Below are 16,165 nucleotides of genomic sequence, written 5' to 3'. Positions count from 1 at the left end.
ACGGTCAATTATGTAAACGGTGGAACGAAGCATGAAAATGAATCATCTGTCAAAGTTTTGTTCAAATAAGAGCAGAATGTTGTTTTTTACATTTAACAGACAGACACAGCCCGGAGTTAAAGCCCGGAGAAAGAGGCGGCATAAGAGAGGTGATTAAAGTGATTTTAAAAGACGTCCAGCAGGTCTCTGCATCACCAGAGGAGGAGACCAAGATGAAGAGGAGACGCTCCCTCCTCCTCAAGCTAAAGGACTCAACTGTGACAGAGGAGCTAAACGCTGGTTCAGGATAAAACAGGTCAGCGGAGAGAAAAAGTGAAAAACAGACTAAAGTAAAAGTATTAGTGTTTGACATGAGGAGGACTTCACTGTGACCCAGTTTTATCAGCGTGAACACTGGTGAAAGAGATGTGAGGTGGCATGTGTGTGTGTGTGTGTGTGTGTGTGTGTGTGTGTGTGTGTGTGTGTGTGTGTTGTTCAGACTGCCAGCTCAAATATGTGTTTTGTTTTTTTGGCATATCCAGATTGATTTAAGAAAGTCTGGATCGTAACCCATAGTTGGATGTGGTTTGAAATGTGTTTTGAAATCTCATTCAGATTTGTAGTCCAGATGTGTCTCAGTCCAGATGCTCAAATTAGATTTCAGAGTGTGGAAGTGTTGATCAGAATCCACGATGCTACCAGCTAGAGCGCTAAGGGCGACAACAGTCTGTGAAAGACGCCAAAAATAAATTTTGCTTTCTGCTGCTTCTTTAGCGTAGATAAGTTAATGTTAACTACATCGTCACCAGGAGACAACCTCCTGTTCTTCATGTGTTAAAGCTGCATTCTCTCTAGTGTTCATCAGGGGGCGACTCCTCTGGTTGTATAGAAGTCTAGTCTAAAATGACTCTACTTCTCTCTTGATTTATTCCCTCAGTAAACATTGTAAACATGAGTTTATGGTCTCAATCTCTAGTTTCACTCCTCCTCAGTCCAGATATGGTCACTTCCTGTTTACTGGTTGTGAAAAGAAACAACATGGCAACGGCTGTAAACCAAGATGGCGATGGAGAAATCACCAAACTGGAGGCTTCAAAACATCAGTCCACAAACCAACGGGTGATGTCACCATGGCTACATCCACTTCTTATATAAAGTCTGTGGTCGTTACCAAAGCAACCAAAGAAATAAAAAAACCTGCTTTTAGTTCTGAATCTACATTTTGTAGACGTTTGGTTTGCTGTAGTTCTGAATGTTTCTGCACATTGGTTTACCAGTTTACATAACACATTTAAATGAAAAACAACTACTGTGGCTGGTAAAACATTTCATAAAGAGTGTGTGTGTGTGTGTGTGTGTGTGTGTGTGTGTGACTGTGAGAACTGAGTGCTGTGCTGTTCAGCCCTCTATGGAGCCACAAAGCTGCATTCATCCTCCTGAATAGCTGTTTTCTAACCCAGGCAGTAGTCCCCCCCGCTCCATTGAAGGCCTCTATGAGCGACCACTCTCTCTGCCTTGGTATGCACAGACACATCCACAAACATAAAGACTCAAACAGGAGGGATACGAGACTCTCTCCTCATCCCTCTTTTGATTATTAATAGATTAAGGATTTCCCCGTTTCTGTTGTGCACCTGCTGAGTCATTACTTGGACCATTTACTGTCACCGTGGAGACAAAGTAGCGCAGTGATGTGACGTTACAGACGGATGTTTTACAGTAATGAGTCACAGCTTCACTAAAGACTCAGAGATACACGGTGAGGATGTATAAAGACTGAGAGATACACAGTGAGGATGTATAAAGACTCACAGATACACAGTGAGGATGTATAAAGACTCAGAGATACACGGTAAGGATGTATAAAGACTCAGAGATACACGGTGAGGATGTATAAAGACTCAGAGATACACGGTGAAGATGTATAAAGACTCAGAGATACACAGTGAAGATATATAAAGACTCAGAGATACACGGTGAAGATGTATAAAGACTCAGAGATACACAGTGAAGATATATAAAGACTCAGAGATACACGGTGAGGATGTATAAAGACTCAGAGATACACAGTGAGGATGTATAAAGACTCAGAGATACACGGTGGAGATGTATAAAGACACAGATACACAGTGAAGATGTATAAAGACTCAGAGATACACAGTGAGGATGTATAAAGACTCACAGATACACGGTGAGGATGTATAAAGACTCAGAGATACACGGTGAAGATGTATAAAGACTCACAGATACACAGTGAAGATGTATAAAGACTCAGAGATGCACAGTGAGGATGTATAAAGACTCACAGATACACAGTGAGGATGTATAAAAACTCAGAGATACACGGTGAGGATGTATAAAGACTCAGAGATACACGGTGAGGATGTATAAAGACTCAGAGATACACAGTAAGGATGTATAAAGACTCAGAAATACACGATGAAGATGTATAAAGACTCAGAGATACACGGTGAAGATGTATAAAGACTCAGAGATACACGGTGAGGATGTATAAAGACTCAGAGATACAAGGTGAAGATGTATAAAGACTCACAGATACACAGTGAAGATGAATAAAGACTCACAGATACACGGTGAGGATGTATAAAGACTCAGAGATACACGGTGAGGATGTATAAAGACTCAGAGATACACGGTGAGGATGTATAAAGACTCACAGATACACGGTGAGGATGTATAAAGACTCAGAGATACACGGTGAAGATGTATAAAGACTCACAGATACACAGTGAAGATGTATAAAGACTCAGAGATACACAGTGAAGATGTATAAAGACTCACAGATACACGGTGAGGATGTATAAAGACTCAGAGATACACGGTGAGGATGTATAAAGACTCAGAGATACACGGTGAGGATGTATAAAGACTCAGAGATACACAGTAAGGATGTATAAAGACTCAGAAATACACGATGAAGATGTATAAAGACTCACAGGTACACGGTGAAGATGTATAAAGACTCACAGATACACAGTGAGGATGTATAAAGACTCACAGATACGCAGTGAAGATGTATAAAGACTCACAGATACGCAGTGAGGATGTATAAAGACTCACAGATACGCAGTGAAGATGTATAAAGACTCACAGATACACAGTGAGGATGTATAAAGACTCACATCACAGATACAGCCTCTTGTCTAACTCTGGTGTTGTCCTCGTCATCATGTCTGTGAAACCTTGTAAACTGATTTTTATCTTCAAAGACTACAGCAGAGTGAATGAAGAGGCCTCAGCTGGAGTCCTCTGAAGGTATCAAGCAGCAGAATAAAACACACACACACACACACACACACACACACACACACACCTCATTTACATTCAGGTAACGTCTGTTTCCAATTAACAGAGTGCCGGAGTCATGATTCCCTACATTGACTTCCTGTCAGCAGAGCACATGGGGGGGGGGGGGGGGGGGGGGGGTGTTGCTCGGGTAGCTGTCAATCGATGGGGGGGTACCTTATTTGAAATTCCGACACTAATTTTGTTGAACTGTGAAAGTTAGGATAGTTTTTTACTGAATAGACACAAAAATACAAAAATGTCTCTGCCTTCAGCTACAGCCATGAAGTCACACCAGTCCCTGACATCAGGAGGACATCAGCAGATATAACCCTGAGTTAAGCTGAACCACAAAGATTAGTTTGATATGAACTTTCATCTGAGCTTCATGAACAAGACCACAACAACTAGATCTAGAGACGACCTGGTGGAGCTGCTACTGAGAGCAACTCTAGAGCACACTGCACTAAAGAGAGAGAGAGAGAGAGAGAGAGAGAGAGAGAGAGAGAGAGAGACAGAGAGAGAGAGAGAGAGACAGAGAGAGAGAGAGAGACAGAGAGAGAGAACGGTGCATCATCGGCTAATGGACCTTAAACCGCCAGCTCTCATCTGAAAACATTCACTCTCATTATATTGAAATATAATACTGGTTAATAAATCAATGTCATTCGACATAAAGTGTGTGTATGTATTACTCTGTTCACTAACAGACATACGACACATACACAGTTCTTTCCATCATTGCATCCTGTTCACTCTTTATCCACATATTGTATATATATAAATATATACACATTTGGTGCAACTACACAGTCCCTTATTTCAACAAGCCAATGAAATGATACCTATGATAGTATACTGTATGAATCCAGAACACAAGAGATATTAAGTACTACACACACATTATAAATCGTGATCCAACAGATAATACTGGCATGAGGTCACAGAGAGGCCCGTGTTGGCCTCAGGTAAAATCTCACATCTCAAAGAGAATACCAGAGGAGTTCATGATATACAATAGTGTAAATGAAAACACACCGTGAAGTGAACTCCCCACGGAGACCCACGGGCTCCTCTTTAGAAGTACCACAGAGGAACAACTTACTGCAGCACAATCATGAACATCACCTCCTGATCTGATCAGCTGGACTCTCTCTCTCTCACATGAACAGACGCATCACGGATCAACTCACCCACTCCGATCTTCTCGTCCTCCGTGGGCGTCCACATGATGTCCAAAAGAGCTAAATCCTCCACAGAGTGTAATCACACGACGCGTGGCTTCATGGAGACCCTGAGGAGGAGGACGCGGAGAGGAAGAGCACAACAAAGTTTACTTCAGCTCTTCGCGCTGCCGGGAGGAGAGCAGAATAAATGGAATCACTCTGCGGGGTGTTCTTAAATGAGATAGAGTTTCATATCCCGTCAGGTTTTGGAGTGACGCATGGCGCAATGTGTGCGCGTGTCCATCTCTGCCGGTAGCGACTGAAAGCCCTTGCACAAAAACCAACGGCAGAGTGTGTGAGCGCTGATGCTTCGGAGGAGATCTCATCCGATATAGAAGCTTCTACTAAAGCACCGTGAGGAGCTCCCGCGGCGCTGCGGAGCCACTAAACGGACCGTTAGAGACCGCAGACCGTCACGCTGCGGAGCGGAATCGAGGGCGCACAACGCTCCGAGCACCTAACGGGGAAACACAACCGAAATAATGACCGCGTCTCTCCGTTAAGTTTCTCCTCGCCTCCTCCCTCCTTTCCTCCCTCCTCATCAGTGCAGCATCTCTCAGCCTCCTCAGCTCTTCTTCTCTTATTCACATCCTGCAGCCTACGCACGCGCTTCTCTCCCGCTGCAGCAGCTGTCAAACTTGTTGTGAGCGAGAGGATGATGATGATGATGATGATGATGATGATGATGATGATGGAGGTAACAAATATATATAAATAGAGTCCGGTTCGGATTGGATTGGTCTGTGCTCGGTGTCGGTGTACGAACCGACCGGGAGAGTCGTGCGCAGCCAGCAGCAGCAGCAGCAGCAGAAGGGAAGGGAAGCCTACATCAGTTTAAGAGGATCAGGAGAATGAAAAGCTGCAGATGGAGAGAGTTAGAGAGGGGGGGGGGGGGGGGGGGGTGGACAGAGAGAGAGAGAGAGAGAGAGAGAGAGAGAGAGAGAGAGAGAGAGAGAGAGAGAGAGAGAATGTGTGTTGGTCTGCTGCACCACCTGATCCTTAAAAGTGATCACTGGTGTCATGACGCACGTGCACAAATACAGTAATTAGTGCTTTACGCACAAACGCGCGCACCCATGGAGGCATGTTGGACTCACATAAACATGTTCAACATGTTACACACACACACACACACACACACACACACACACACACACACACACACACACACACACACACACAGTTATGTTAAAGTCTCAGTGTGCACACATGCGTGAAGAGAAGCACGAGACATATTGTGTGGATTGTGCCACCGTGTGGCCATTCTAGGTCAACACATTTTTTGTCTATTATATTTTATAAACAAACTGATTAATGGAATAATTTAGAAAATAATAACAATATCAACATGTCTAAATACTCTGTTGAAAGTAAACGTAAGTCAAATACATCAGAATTTACAGTACAAAAAATACTGATTATGCAGAACGTCCCATTTCTTTTGACTATATATATATATATATATATATATATATATATATATATATATATATATATATATATAGATATATATATATAGATATATATATATGCCTAATGAAACATAATGTATTAGATTATTTATGTTTTGTTATATTAATCTTAAGATTAAAAAGTAGTCAAAGATGTAGTGGAGTTATAAAGTACCAGTAAATTAAAATTAATTAAAAGGCTAACGTTAAAGTATAATGTACTTAACAGTAACTACTTAAGTTTAATAATTGATTAAATGTAGCCGAAGAGTTAATAAGTTAACGGTTTGTAGTTTTTAATTCTTTGTTAAATAAACTGACATTAATTGAACATTGGCTGAAAAACAAAACAACTTTTGGTCCAGTTGAATTTTTAGCTAGGCTGGTTAGCTAACAGTTAGCTAGCGTTTGTTAGCCACATCAGTCCTGTTAGCTTTAAATATGAAGAAAAAGAAATGTAATAAAAATAACTTTGAGTCAAAGACGTTTCTCCTACAGCACGTTGAAATGTTAAAACTAATTATTAATTACTAAATGTTGCCCTTAATTCATACCGTGGTACCTCTGAAGCTCACTAGCTCAGTTAGCACAGTCATTGCTATGGCTAGCTTATGCTAACGTTAGCAGGGTCATTGCTATGGCTAGTTTATGCTAACGTTAGCTAACTAACCTAGCTAGCTAAATAAACTGGTCAGATTAGACACATTACGTCACTCTTCACAGTCCGAGAGCAAAGAAAAGTTATTAAGTTATCAAAAGATGAATAAATGAGACACATTTATCAGAAGTGAACTGAAGCGCTTCATGTTTCTCAGCTGCTTCAGATTCAACCGTTAAAATCCTTTTTATATTTATTACAGTAAGAAGAAACACACATTTTACTGATTGAATGAGAGTCAATCTGAATTAATAAACAAAACTAATGAACCCTTCATGTTGATTTGTCACAGCACTAAACCACACAGGTGGAATTAATGACGTTAATTAAAGTAATTTGTCACACCTGTTCAGGAAACGCACCTGTGGGATTCATGACATCACTCATTTATAAAGAAAAAAGAAACAAGATGACTTTTAATATAAGATTAAAAAATACGTTTACGTTACTTTCTTGTAAAATTTTATATTCATGATAGAAAAAGCTGAATTTAAACAATACAGCATCATCTATAGTGTTAAAAACAAACATTTTAAACGTAAATGTTTTCTTATCCTTTTTTTCACACTATTTTTTTGCCTTTTCATTACAGACAGAACACACGCATACAAAAAACATTGTTGACATAAACACAGACTTTAAGGTAGTTTATTATCTGTCAGCAGTCTGAACACAGATAATATGTACAGAGAACAGGCTCTTTACTAACTCATACAGTGAAATGTTTAAGGGATTAAAAACACTTTGTTTGGTGTTAAAGGATAAAGACATGTCCGTTATCATCGCCTGAAAGTCTTTTATCTGTATTCATAGTAAAAGTGATGTCACATGTTGTACATTACTTCAGCTCTACTCGTGTAAATTATTGAGTCTGATATTACAAGAAAACATATTTTAGAAGCTTTGTTTTCTGTGTAAAAAATCTTTATTTGTAAAGTAAATATAACTAAAGCTGTCAGATGAATGTTAGAAGTATAAAGTGTCATGAAAAGACTCAACTGAAGTACAAATACCTCAAAGTTGGTACTTGAGTAAATGTACTTAATTACATTCCACCACTGTTCTTAAGTTAAGTTAATAATCTAAGTATCTGAAGATGAGTACATGAAAATAAGGTGGTAGTCAAAGTAAATTACTCGTTAGTACTCTGTACGCAGTACTTGTTTCAGACTAATGTCCAGAGTGTAACACTGACCTCTAGTGGCTCATTTACATCACAACACACCGAAACTCATCTCCTCCTCTGACTCTCGTTGTTGTTGTTGTTGTTGTTTGAAAAGTTCAGATCCTTCACTGAGAATCGAGACCTCGTGAAATAAAGTTTCTTAAATTGTGATTTGTTACCTGCTGTGAACAAACTGTGAACATTACACCATGAAGAGACGAGGCAAAAGTCTTTTATTATTAAAGTAGAACTGAACCGTTTACAATTCAAACTGATTCATTTACAATCGATTGTAAAAATGATTCTACGGCTGTGGAAAGCTGCTGTTGGCCTGAAACACAGATTTCTTTTATATTTAATATTACTCTTTATTCTCAAACATAATGTGCATTAAAAACCTCCAAACAACCAAAACTCTGCAGTCCTTTTGATAACGACGTCGTATTTGTTAAACCCGGTTTTAAAAAGGGACAGTTGTGACGCGTTAGAATATTATAAACACCGTAGTTTGGTTTCACCAGCAGCTCCTGTGGTGTGAGAAATAAAATGGTTTCATAAATGAGTCTGTTGGTTATTTAAAGAGAAAGAAAGATCACAACTATCCTTTAAGTTTCCACCCGAACAGCAACAATAATACAAATAAATTAATGAATCAGAAATATGTTGCAGATTGTTTGATGCAGCTTCAAAAGAACGTTTAAAACGCCATAAAGTTTCATGTTTGTTGTTCAGGAATATAAAACCTGCTCTCATATAAAACATAACTTCTCCATCCTGCGTTGAAGACATTGTAGCTGATTATGAAACGATAGCTGCATCATAACAATAATAATAATAATAATAATGTGTCACATTTACATGTTTTTAAAGAGGTAAAATAAATGAAATGAAGAAGTGTGAAGGTAAAAGAGTCTCATAGATCAATAGAGCTTTGACTTAATATAAAGAACACAAGTTATTATTTTATTATGTGAATGTTTGTAATATTTGTAAACAGAAGTTTGTCTTTGATCCAGGGCCACGACATATTAATCATTTAATATTTAAGTCTTGGTGTGAACTGTTCGTGAGGATCATGAATGTGTAGATTAAGATGCTGCAAGATGAACGTTCACCGGCTTCATCACAATATTTGGCTTTTAAAGAGCTTCAGTCAAACTGTGAGGAGACAAAGTGGATTTAATAAAGTTATGGCTCAAAGTTTTGTGAATATTTAGATTAAATCTGAGTGATTCGTTCACGATGAATGTGTTTCTGTTCCTGGATGTTCAGTAGGTCAGTGAACGCAACAGTGAGCTCAACAGTGAGGGGATTAAAAAAAAGGATTTATATATATATATATATATATATATATATATATATATATATATATATAAATATAAATACATATATATATAAAACATGAAACCTTCCGTCAGTGGTAAAACATAAATAATTCTCCTGAAACAAAGTGTTTTCATCTGAATGATCTTAAATATTTATTCATCATCACAGTCCAACGTCTCTAAAAGAATAGAAAGAGAAACTCTTCTTCTGTTGACGTGAACGTCGGTGATCAGAGAACGTTCATGAATTATGTTTAAAAAGGGCAAAACGGTCCATGTTGAGGTTCTTGTTGTCAGGACGACCATCCATCACTGAGGTCCTGAAGGGTTAAAGTCTCATCATCGGATTGTTGTGGGAGGACTGACACACACACACACACACACACACACACACACACACACACACACACACACACACACACACACACACACACACACACACACACACACACACACACATCTAGTATCCTAATATGTAACGAGTGAAGCTGATAAAGAACATTAACTTACAGTTTTCGAAGTCCAAAGAGTCCGATTGATAATCACTTCTGTACGACTGATCTGAGTCCAGAGAGTCATCGTCTCCGTCACTGTCACTGCCCAGAAGATCTGCAATCTGAGGGGAGGAGTTTAAAAGAAGAAGAACACAAAAGCTTCAACGAGGATCCTTCAGAGCAAAAAACAGAGACAACAAGAAACATCTGGACAAGCTGCTAAAATGTTGCTCAGCTGCAAAACTTTATGTTTGCGATGCAAAATCATTAGAACAATATTTTTTGTGAATTCAAATATATTAATTTCTCATAGACCAACTGCTAAAAAAAGTTTATACTCAAGAATAGTGGAGGAGAATTTAAACAATCGGCAAAACTACACCATTAATCACAGCCCGAAGCTGTAAAAATTATCATTATCGTCAGATTTTAATCTTTCCAACGGTCCTGGAACACATCATGTGTGACGAACACTTCCATCAGAAAAAGAAACCAAAACAAAGCTTAAATTGTGATACCTATATCACACTAAAGACATGTTCTAGTTCTACTTCTAGTCATGATGGTTCCGTTTCTATAGAGGAGCAGAACTTTAGATTACAGTGAAGATCAAGAGTATCAAGGCTACTATTCTATATATATATGACACATATATGTAATACTATTTTAAAGGATTTTAAGGATAACTTGTCAGTATTCGTGTAGAGAACAGAAGTTAAGCAGGTGAAGATGAGCATCAGGTCGTCACCTCTTCGTCTGTAGGAGAGTTTGGTCCGACCCCGTTTTCCGGGTCGCTGTTATTGGCCAGCTCCTCTATGAGCGGGTCGGTGTCCATATCATCATCATCATCATCGTCATCGTCCTCATCTGAGTCTGAGGAGTCATCATCATCCTGGTCTTCATCCTGGAGGACAACAGGTGTGTTAGTCTGACCCATAAGTGTCTCAGAAGAAAAGAATGACAAACACAAGTATGTCGTCTGCATACGACTTGTTTCTGTTTGGGATTACGGCCATCATTTGGCGCTATGACTCACACTGTGTATTTAAATGATTATTTGTATTACCTTTAGTTATATGTGCTAAAGGTAATAGGTTATATGTAGACATATGAAGCGTTGAATGGTTATCTGAACGTTCTGCTCTGAGACAAACAAACAAACAAACATTGTCCCCGTCTCACCTGATCGTCGTCGTCTCCTTCTTCTGCCAGTTTGTGTCTTCCGACCTCGTACAGACGACACACCGTGTCCAAGCTCACCGTGTCCTGGTTCTACAGTCAACGAGGAAACAGACAACATGTTGTCGTATCCGAGGTTCAGGAATGTTTCTTCCATCAAATCAAAACTAGACTGAAGACACTGAACACAGAGATCTGGTAAAACTCAACTAGTTCCTCATATGTCAACAGAAAATAAACCAGCAGCTGTTTTATTATGACCTAACTCAAGCTTCTGAATCGTGAAGATTTGCTGATTTTCTTTGGCCGATGTGATCGTAAACTGAAGAGGATTGGTCGATTTGTAAACATTGACAGTTGGCTCCTCCTTCTCTAGTGAGTGAAACTCTACATGTAGAACAAGCTTTAATCTCTTTATCTCCCGGATGCATTTCTTCTGCTATCGTTGTAGCTTCTTCTTGGTAGATCCTGCTCATCCTGCCTCTAACATTTTGGACTTCTTACTATTTTTTTAAACATTTTTTAAACCAAGCGGATAATGAATTCATCGATACAATGAAAGCAGGATTAATCAATAATGAACATAATCGTTAGTTGAGGCCTTAGGAAGTACAAGAAGAAAAAAAGACAAGATATTAAATTGTTCTGGGACATAAAAATACGCTAAACGAGATGAAAAAACTGAATCTTTGAATCAGGAGTTTAAGGCTAAACCTCAGAGCAGTCTCTGATTACAGCGGCTTATACTGACGCATGAATGCATGAATATACATATTTACAACCAGTCTAGCGGCGATGTGATGGAAGGACACAGTGACACATCATCCTACGACAGTTAAGGAGTTCCTCTATTCATGACTCAACATCTTTTGAAGAATTCACAGTGTTAACGTTGAGTCTGGAGACTAACAGTTGAGTTCACTGTCAAAGAAGAGACGGATCAGAACAATCTTTAGAATCTGAACGACGTTGACGAACCTCAATGACAGCCAGGTAGCAGTCTTTAGTGTCGGTGCACAAGTCGAAGATGTTCCTCTTTACGTCCACTGTGGCTGAAAATAGAACAAAAGTCAAAAGTCAGCGTCCTGCAGTCTGTAACGACAGGAGAAACACATCTGCTGCCTTTTCATCATTACAATCTCATCACATGAAAAGACCCGACAAGTCCACCTTCTTCCTTTAAAAAACCCCGTACAGCCGACTCATGCGACTTCAGAGAGCTGTAACGACGACGAGCTCTGGAGTCGACCAATAGGATTTCACTCTGCAGTAACCAGGAAGTGCAGCCTACCAATGGGCTTGTAGTCCGTAGCATCGAAGGTTCTGAAGGACGAGCCGAAGGGACTCTTCATCTGCTGGTCCATGGCGTCATCCTCGTCATCGGCTTGCAGCATCGCTGTGTGTGTGTGTGTGTGTGTGTGTGTGTGTGTGTGTGTGTGTGTGTGTGTGTGTGTGTGTGTGTGTGTGTGTGTGTGTGTGTGTGTGTGAGAGAGAGAGAGGGGAAGCAGACGACAACACGTCAGTAATAAGCGACACCCTGGTGCTGCTCTGACTGTTGGCGGGTGACCGTCTGTCCTCGTACCTCCATACATGATGGTGGCGTTGCTGTTGAAGACCAGTCTGCACTGGTCCAGAGCCGGGACCGTGTGCAGGAGGTGGAAGGTCCTCAGGTCCCACTGACGCCAGCCGTCAAGGCTGACAACCACAGAAACAACCTGCGCCTCCCTGAGCACTGAAACCGTTACACTCTCAAGGTCTAAAAGACGACTAAAGCCGTCGGAAAATAAGCAAATTAGCATTTCTGTCGAGCTATTCCTTTAAAAGGAAGGTTTCATTTCAACATTCAGGCTCAGATCCTCCAACATCACGTCTGGTTCTGGTTCACCAGCGTGATGTATTCGAGGATCGTGAGACCCGCCGGGATCAGAGGATACGACCTCCGTGTTGACGATGACCTCCAGGCCGTTGGGGTGGAAGACGCCGCTGATGTTCATGTTGAACTTGTCGAACTTGTGGATGGCGCCCGACGCCCGGACGTCCCACAGCACGCCGTCGTTCAGCACCAGGTCGTCGGTGGGGTTGAAGGTGGCGCAGTTCCTCTTGTAGTTGTTGGCCAGAGCGGCGTCGTTCAGGGTCACGGTCTTCTGACCCGTCTGGATGTCGTAGATCTGCAGAACACGAGGCACGAGGTCATATCCTCTTTGTTTTAAGACGCATTTTAAAATGCTGGTGGTTTTTAGACGTCTGGATCTTCACTTATTTTTTAAATTATAATTATTGTTATGTTTCTGTTAACAGAAATGGTGTAAAGAAGACTTGGGGTGACATACGTGAGCGACTTGGTCCTCGGTGCCGATGACTCGGTCCTGAGAGTGTTTACTGAACTCCACGTAGTGATCGTTCACAAACGAGTTCCTGGGACACAAAGAGGACGCTTCAGCAACGATGGACACACACACTGAGAGACAGAGGGTTAAACCTGTGTGTGTGTGTGTGTGTGTGTGTGTGTGTGTGTGTGTGTGTGTGTGTGTGTGTGTGTGTGTGGTGGTTTTACTTTAAGCTGAAGACACCGTCCATACTCCAGAGGGCCGACAAGGGGACGCTCCAAGAAGCAGAGGTGAGGAGCAGCTTCCCATCCTGAGAGATAACACACACACACACACACACACACACACACACACACACACACACACACACACACACACACACACACACACACACACACACACACACACACACACACACACACACACACACACACACACACTTCAGGATTGCCACTTTAAATACTTCGTTAGCAGCTCAAGAGGAGCTCCGGCTGACGACAGCTGACTCACCCTGGAGGGCTCCAGGTGAGTGATGGCCGACGAGTGGCAGGTGTAGTTGGCCTCCTCCTCTCCGGAGAACACGTTGTAGAACTTGAGGTGACCCGAGCAGGTCCCCAGCATCAGGAAACGCTCGCGGGCCGAAAAGGCGCAGCAGGTGAAACCGCTCTCGTCTCCGTCGCCCTCGTGGAAGACCGACATCGGACGAAACCTGAGCAGAGGGTTAAAGGGAGGAGAAGGCGATGAAGACTTCTAGTCACGGCGGTTCTGGTCCACAGAGGAGCAGGACTTTAACATGAGGCCTCTGAGGGTTCACTACCTGCTGAAGATCAGGTGTCGGTCCAGGCAGCCTCGGTCCACGCCGCCGTACTTCGGGTACAGCACCCGGCTCCCCAGGCGGGCGGTGAAGTTGGGCGACGCCTGCCTCCTCTGCTTGGGCTCGGGGCAGCGGTGCGGGGTGAACAGGGAGAAGGGGGGGCAGGTGGTGACGGGGTTGGGGCAGCGGGCGTGTTGCTCCCTCAGGTACTCCGTGATGATGCTGTCCAGGGTCGGCGGGGAGGGCAGGTGGCGCTCCGGCTGCTTCTTCATCGCTGGAGTCTGATCGGCAGAAAGAACAATAATAATAATAATAAGATAATAATGAACAGGTTCAAATAAAGGAGGAATGAAACAAACATGTCCGACCTGGATGAAGGCACCGTGGTCAGACTTCTGCTTCAGCGCCCGCAGCTTCTTTCCCGAGCTGCAGTGAGCCGCCGGGCGTTCCCGTGTGAACAAGATCCGGCCGACCGGATGCGAGGCCTGACCGTGAGACGCCGGATGAGGATGAGGATGAGGAGGAGGGGGGAGGAGCGGGGTGGTAGACGAAGAGGAGCACGAGGGGTGAGGAGCGAGGAGGGAGCGAGAGGACGAGGAGACGGGAGAGGATCCCGCGTGGCCGGCGACGCGAGCGGCGATCCCGACGGCCAACCGGCAAGTCCTGGGAATCGTCGAGGAGGAAGAGGAGGAGAGCGGAGGAGGAGGGGTGATGCAGGAGGAGGAGGAGGAGTGAGGACAGAGGGACCCGGCCGGTAGATTGGCCTCTTTGACCAGCGTGTTGGCCGTGTCGTGGAGGCCTTTGGCCACCAGGTGGTTCCGGATCAGCATGAAGAGCTCCCTCTCGGAGAAGGTGATGCGCGACTGGGCGACCACGTTGGCCCTCTGCAGGCGAGCCAGAGACACGTCGGTGCCCATGAGGAGGGGCTTACCGGACACGCGCTCCGTCAGCTCGGCGGCGTACCGGCAGAACCGGACGTGCTCGCTCCGTTTGTCCTGCAGCACCGGCTCCTTCATCAGCTGAGGGGGTGAAGAGAGCAACACCGTATTACCAACATTGGCAAAAATGTCTGTAAATATGGATTCTACAGTTTTCCTATTTTAGTTTTTTCTTTTTAATGATTGACGTCATCATAACTGTGTTGTTCTGCACTAAAGACATGTTCTAGTTCTACTTCTAGTCATGATGGTTCTGGTTCTATAGAGGAGCAGAACTTTATGTTACAGAGAAGATGAAGTTTGGGTTTCAGAGGGTTAAGAAACTTATTTTTAAAGAATATTGGAAAAATGTGGACATGAAGACGTCACTAGAAGAAGTGTCAGAGGATCAAAGTCATTACGGTTTATCCCAAGGAGAACATGAACGTCTGTATTACATTTCACGACAATCCACCGATAGTTCAGCCTGGAACGTCCATACTATTATCATTATCATTATTATTATTATTATTATCATTATTATCATTATCATTATTATTATTATTATTATTATTATCATTATTATTATCATTATTATTATTATTATTATTATCATCATTATTATTATTGTTGTTATTGTTGTTGTTGTTAGTGTCTCGGCTCTCGTCCTCACCTGCTGGATGTGGCTGCTGGTGAACAGCGGCAGCTTGCTGATGATCTGTCTGATGGCGGAGCTGCGAGAGAGTCCGACCAGAGCCTTACAGGCCAGAGCTCGGATCAGGTCCGCGTCCGTGATCGGCATCTTCACCGACAGCAGGGACAGAAGCACCTGGACGGAGACGAGGGACGGGGGGACGGGGGGTCAACGTCGTCCTGTATTTTAATAATTCATTCAAGGAGAAGACGAGCGGGACGCTCACCTTTATCCCGTTGTTGTTCTGCACCATTTGCCACATGTGGGCCAGCACACTGTTGTGGGGGGGCGGCGGCTGCTTGTGGAGCGACGGCCAGAGGGCGACGACGGCAAACGCACCCCCGGTGTTCAGACTCTGGTCTGGAGCGCACACACAGTTATTTATCACCTGGTGGTGTAGACAGGGGAGGAGACGGGAGTTAAGGCGACGAAAAGAAACTCACGAGACGGATAATTGTCCTTAAAAAAGGGACAGAGTGAGAGATTTAGTGACATCTAGTGGTGACGTTGAAGATTGCAACCACCGTCGCCATCTTGGATTACGGCCGTCGCAATGTTTTGGGTTTTTTGAACTAGTGAACAGGAAGTGACCATATCTGGACTGAGGAGGAGTGACGTAGAGACGCCGTA

General features: G+C 42.8%; 2 protein-coding genes across 3 annotated transcripts in view; both read right to left on the bottom strand.

The window, feature by feature from the left end:
* The window catches only part of LOC137880578 (dedicator of cytokinesis protein 3-like), an 80,871-nt gene extending 75,531 nt beyond the window's left edge, over nt 1-5,340 (bottom strand). The window contains exon 1 of the mRNA XM_068721991.1: nt 4,479-5,340. Coding sequence (XP_068578092.1) covers nt 4,479-4,515 — 37 coding nt within the window. The 5' untranslated portion in view covers nt 4,516-5,340. The remainder of the gene's footprint in view (nt 1-4,478) is intronic.
* A 2,242-nt stretch (nt 5,341-7,582) lies between these two features.
* LOC137880728 (DDB1- and CUL4-associated factor 1-like) overlaps nt 7,583-16,165 on the bottom strand; it is a 17,430-nt gene continuing 8,847 nt past the window's right edge. Inside the window, exons 16-30 of one of the 2 annotated variants that reach the window (XM_068722240.1) lie at nt 15,762-15,923; nt 15,515-15,670; nt 14,293-14,943; nt 13,928-14,205; nt 13,621-13,819; nt 13,338-13,420; nt 13,114-13,198; nt 12,718-12,951; nt 12,366-12,459; nt 12,075-12,179; nt 11,762-11,835; nt 10,787-10,876; nt 10,353-10,508; nt 9,621-9,726; nt 7,583-8,312 (exon numbers count right to left, since the gene is read on the bottom strand). In XM_068722240.1, coding sequence (XP_068578341.1) covers nt 8,311-8,312; nt 9,621-9,726; nt 10,353-10,508; nt 10,787-10,876; nt 11,762-11,835; nt 12,075-12,179; nt 12,366-12,459; nt 12,718-12,951; nt 13,114-13,198; nt 13,338-13,420; nt 13,621-13,819; nt 13,928-14,205; nt 14,293-14,943; nt 15,515-15,670; nt 15,762-15,923 — 2,475 coding nt within the window. In that variant the 3' untranslated portion in view covers nt 7,583-8,310. Of the gene's footprint in view, nt 8,313-9,199; nt 9,431-9,620; nt 9,727-10,352; nt 10,509-10,786; nt 10,877-11,761; nt 11,836-12,074; nt 12,180-12,365; nt 12,460-12,717; nt 12,952-13,113; nt 13,199-13,337; nt 13,421-13,620; nt 13,820-13,927; nt 14,206-14,292; nt 14,944-15,514; nt 15,671-15,761; nt 15,924-16,165 lie in introns of those variants that run through there. The other variant, XM_068722238.1, reaches the window with a different exon arrangement.

Source organism: Cebidichthys violaceus, unplaced genomic scaffold, assembly GCF_023349555.1.
Source record: "Cebidichthys violaceus isolate CVI_PGR_0920_01 unplaced genomic scaffold, fCebVio1.0.p SCAF_29, whole genome shotgun sequence".
NCBI lineage: Eukaryota > Metazoa > Chordata > Actinopteri > Perciformes > Stichaeidae > Cebidichthys > Cebidichthys violaceus.
The sequence above is the reverse complement of the archived record's forward strand: the minus strand, read 5'-3'. Positions and strand labels throughout refer to the sequence as shown.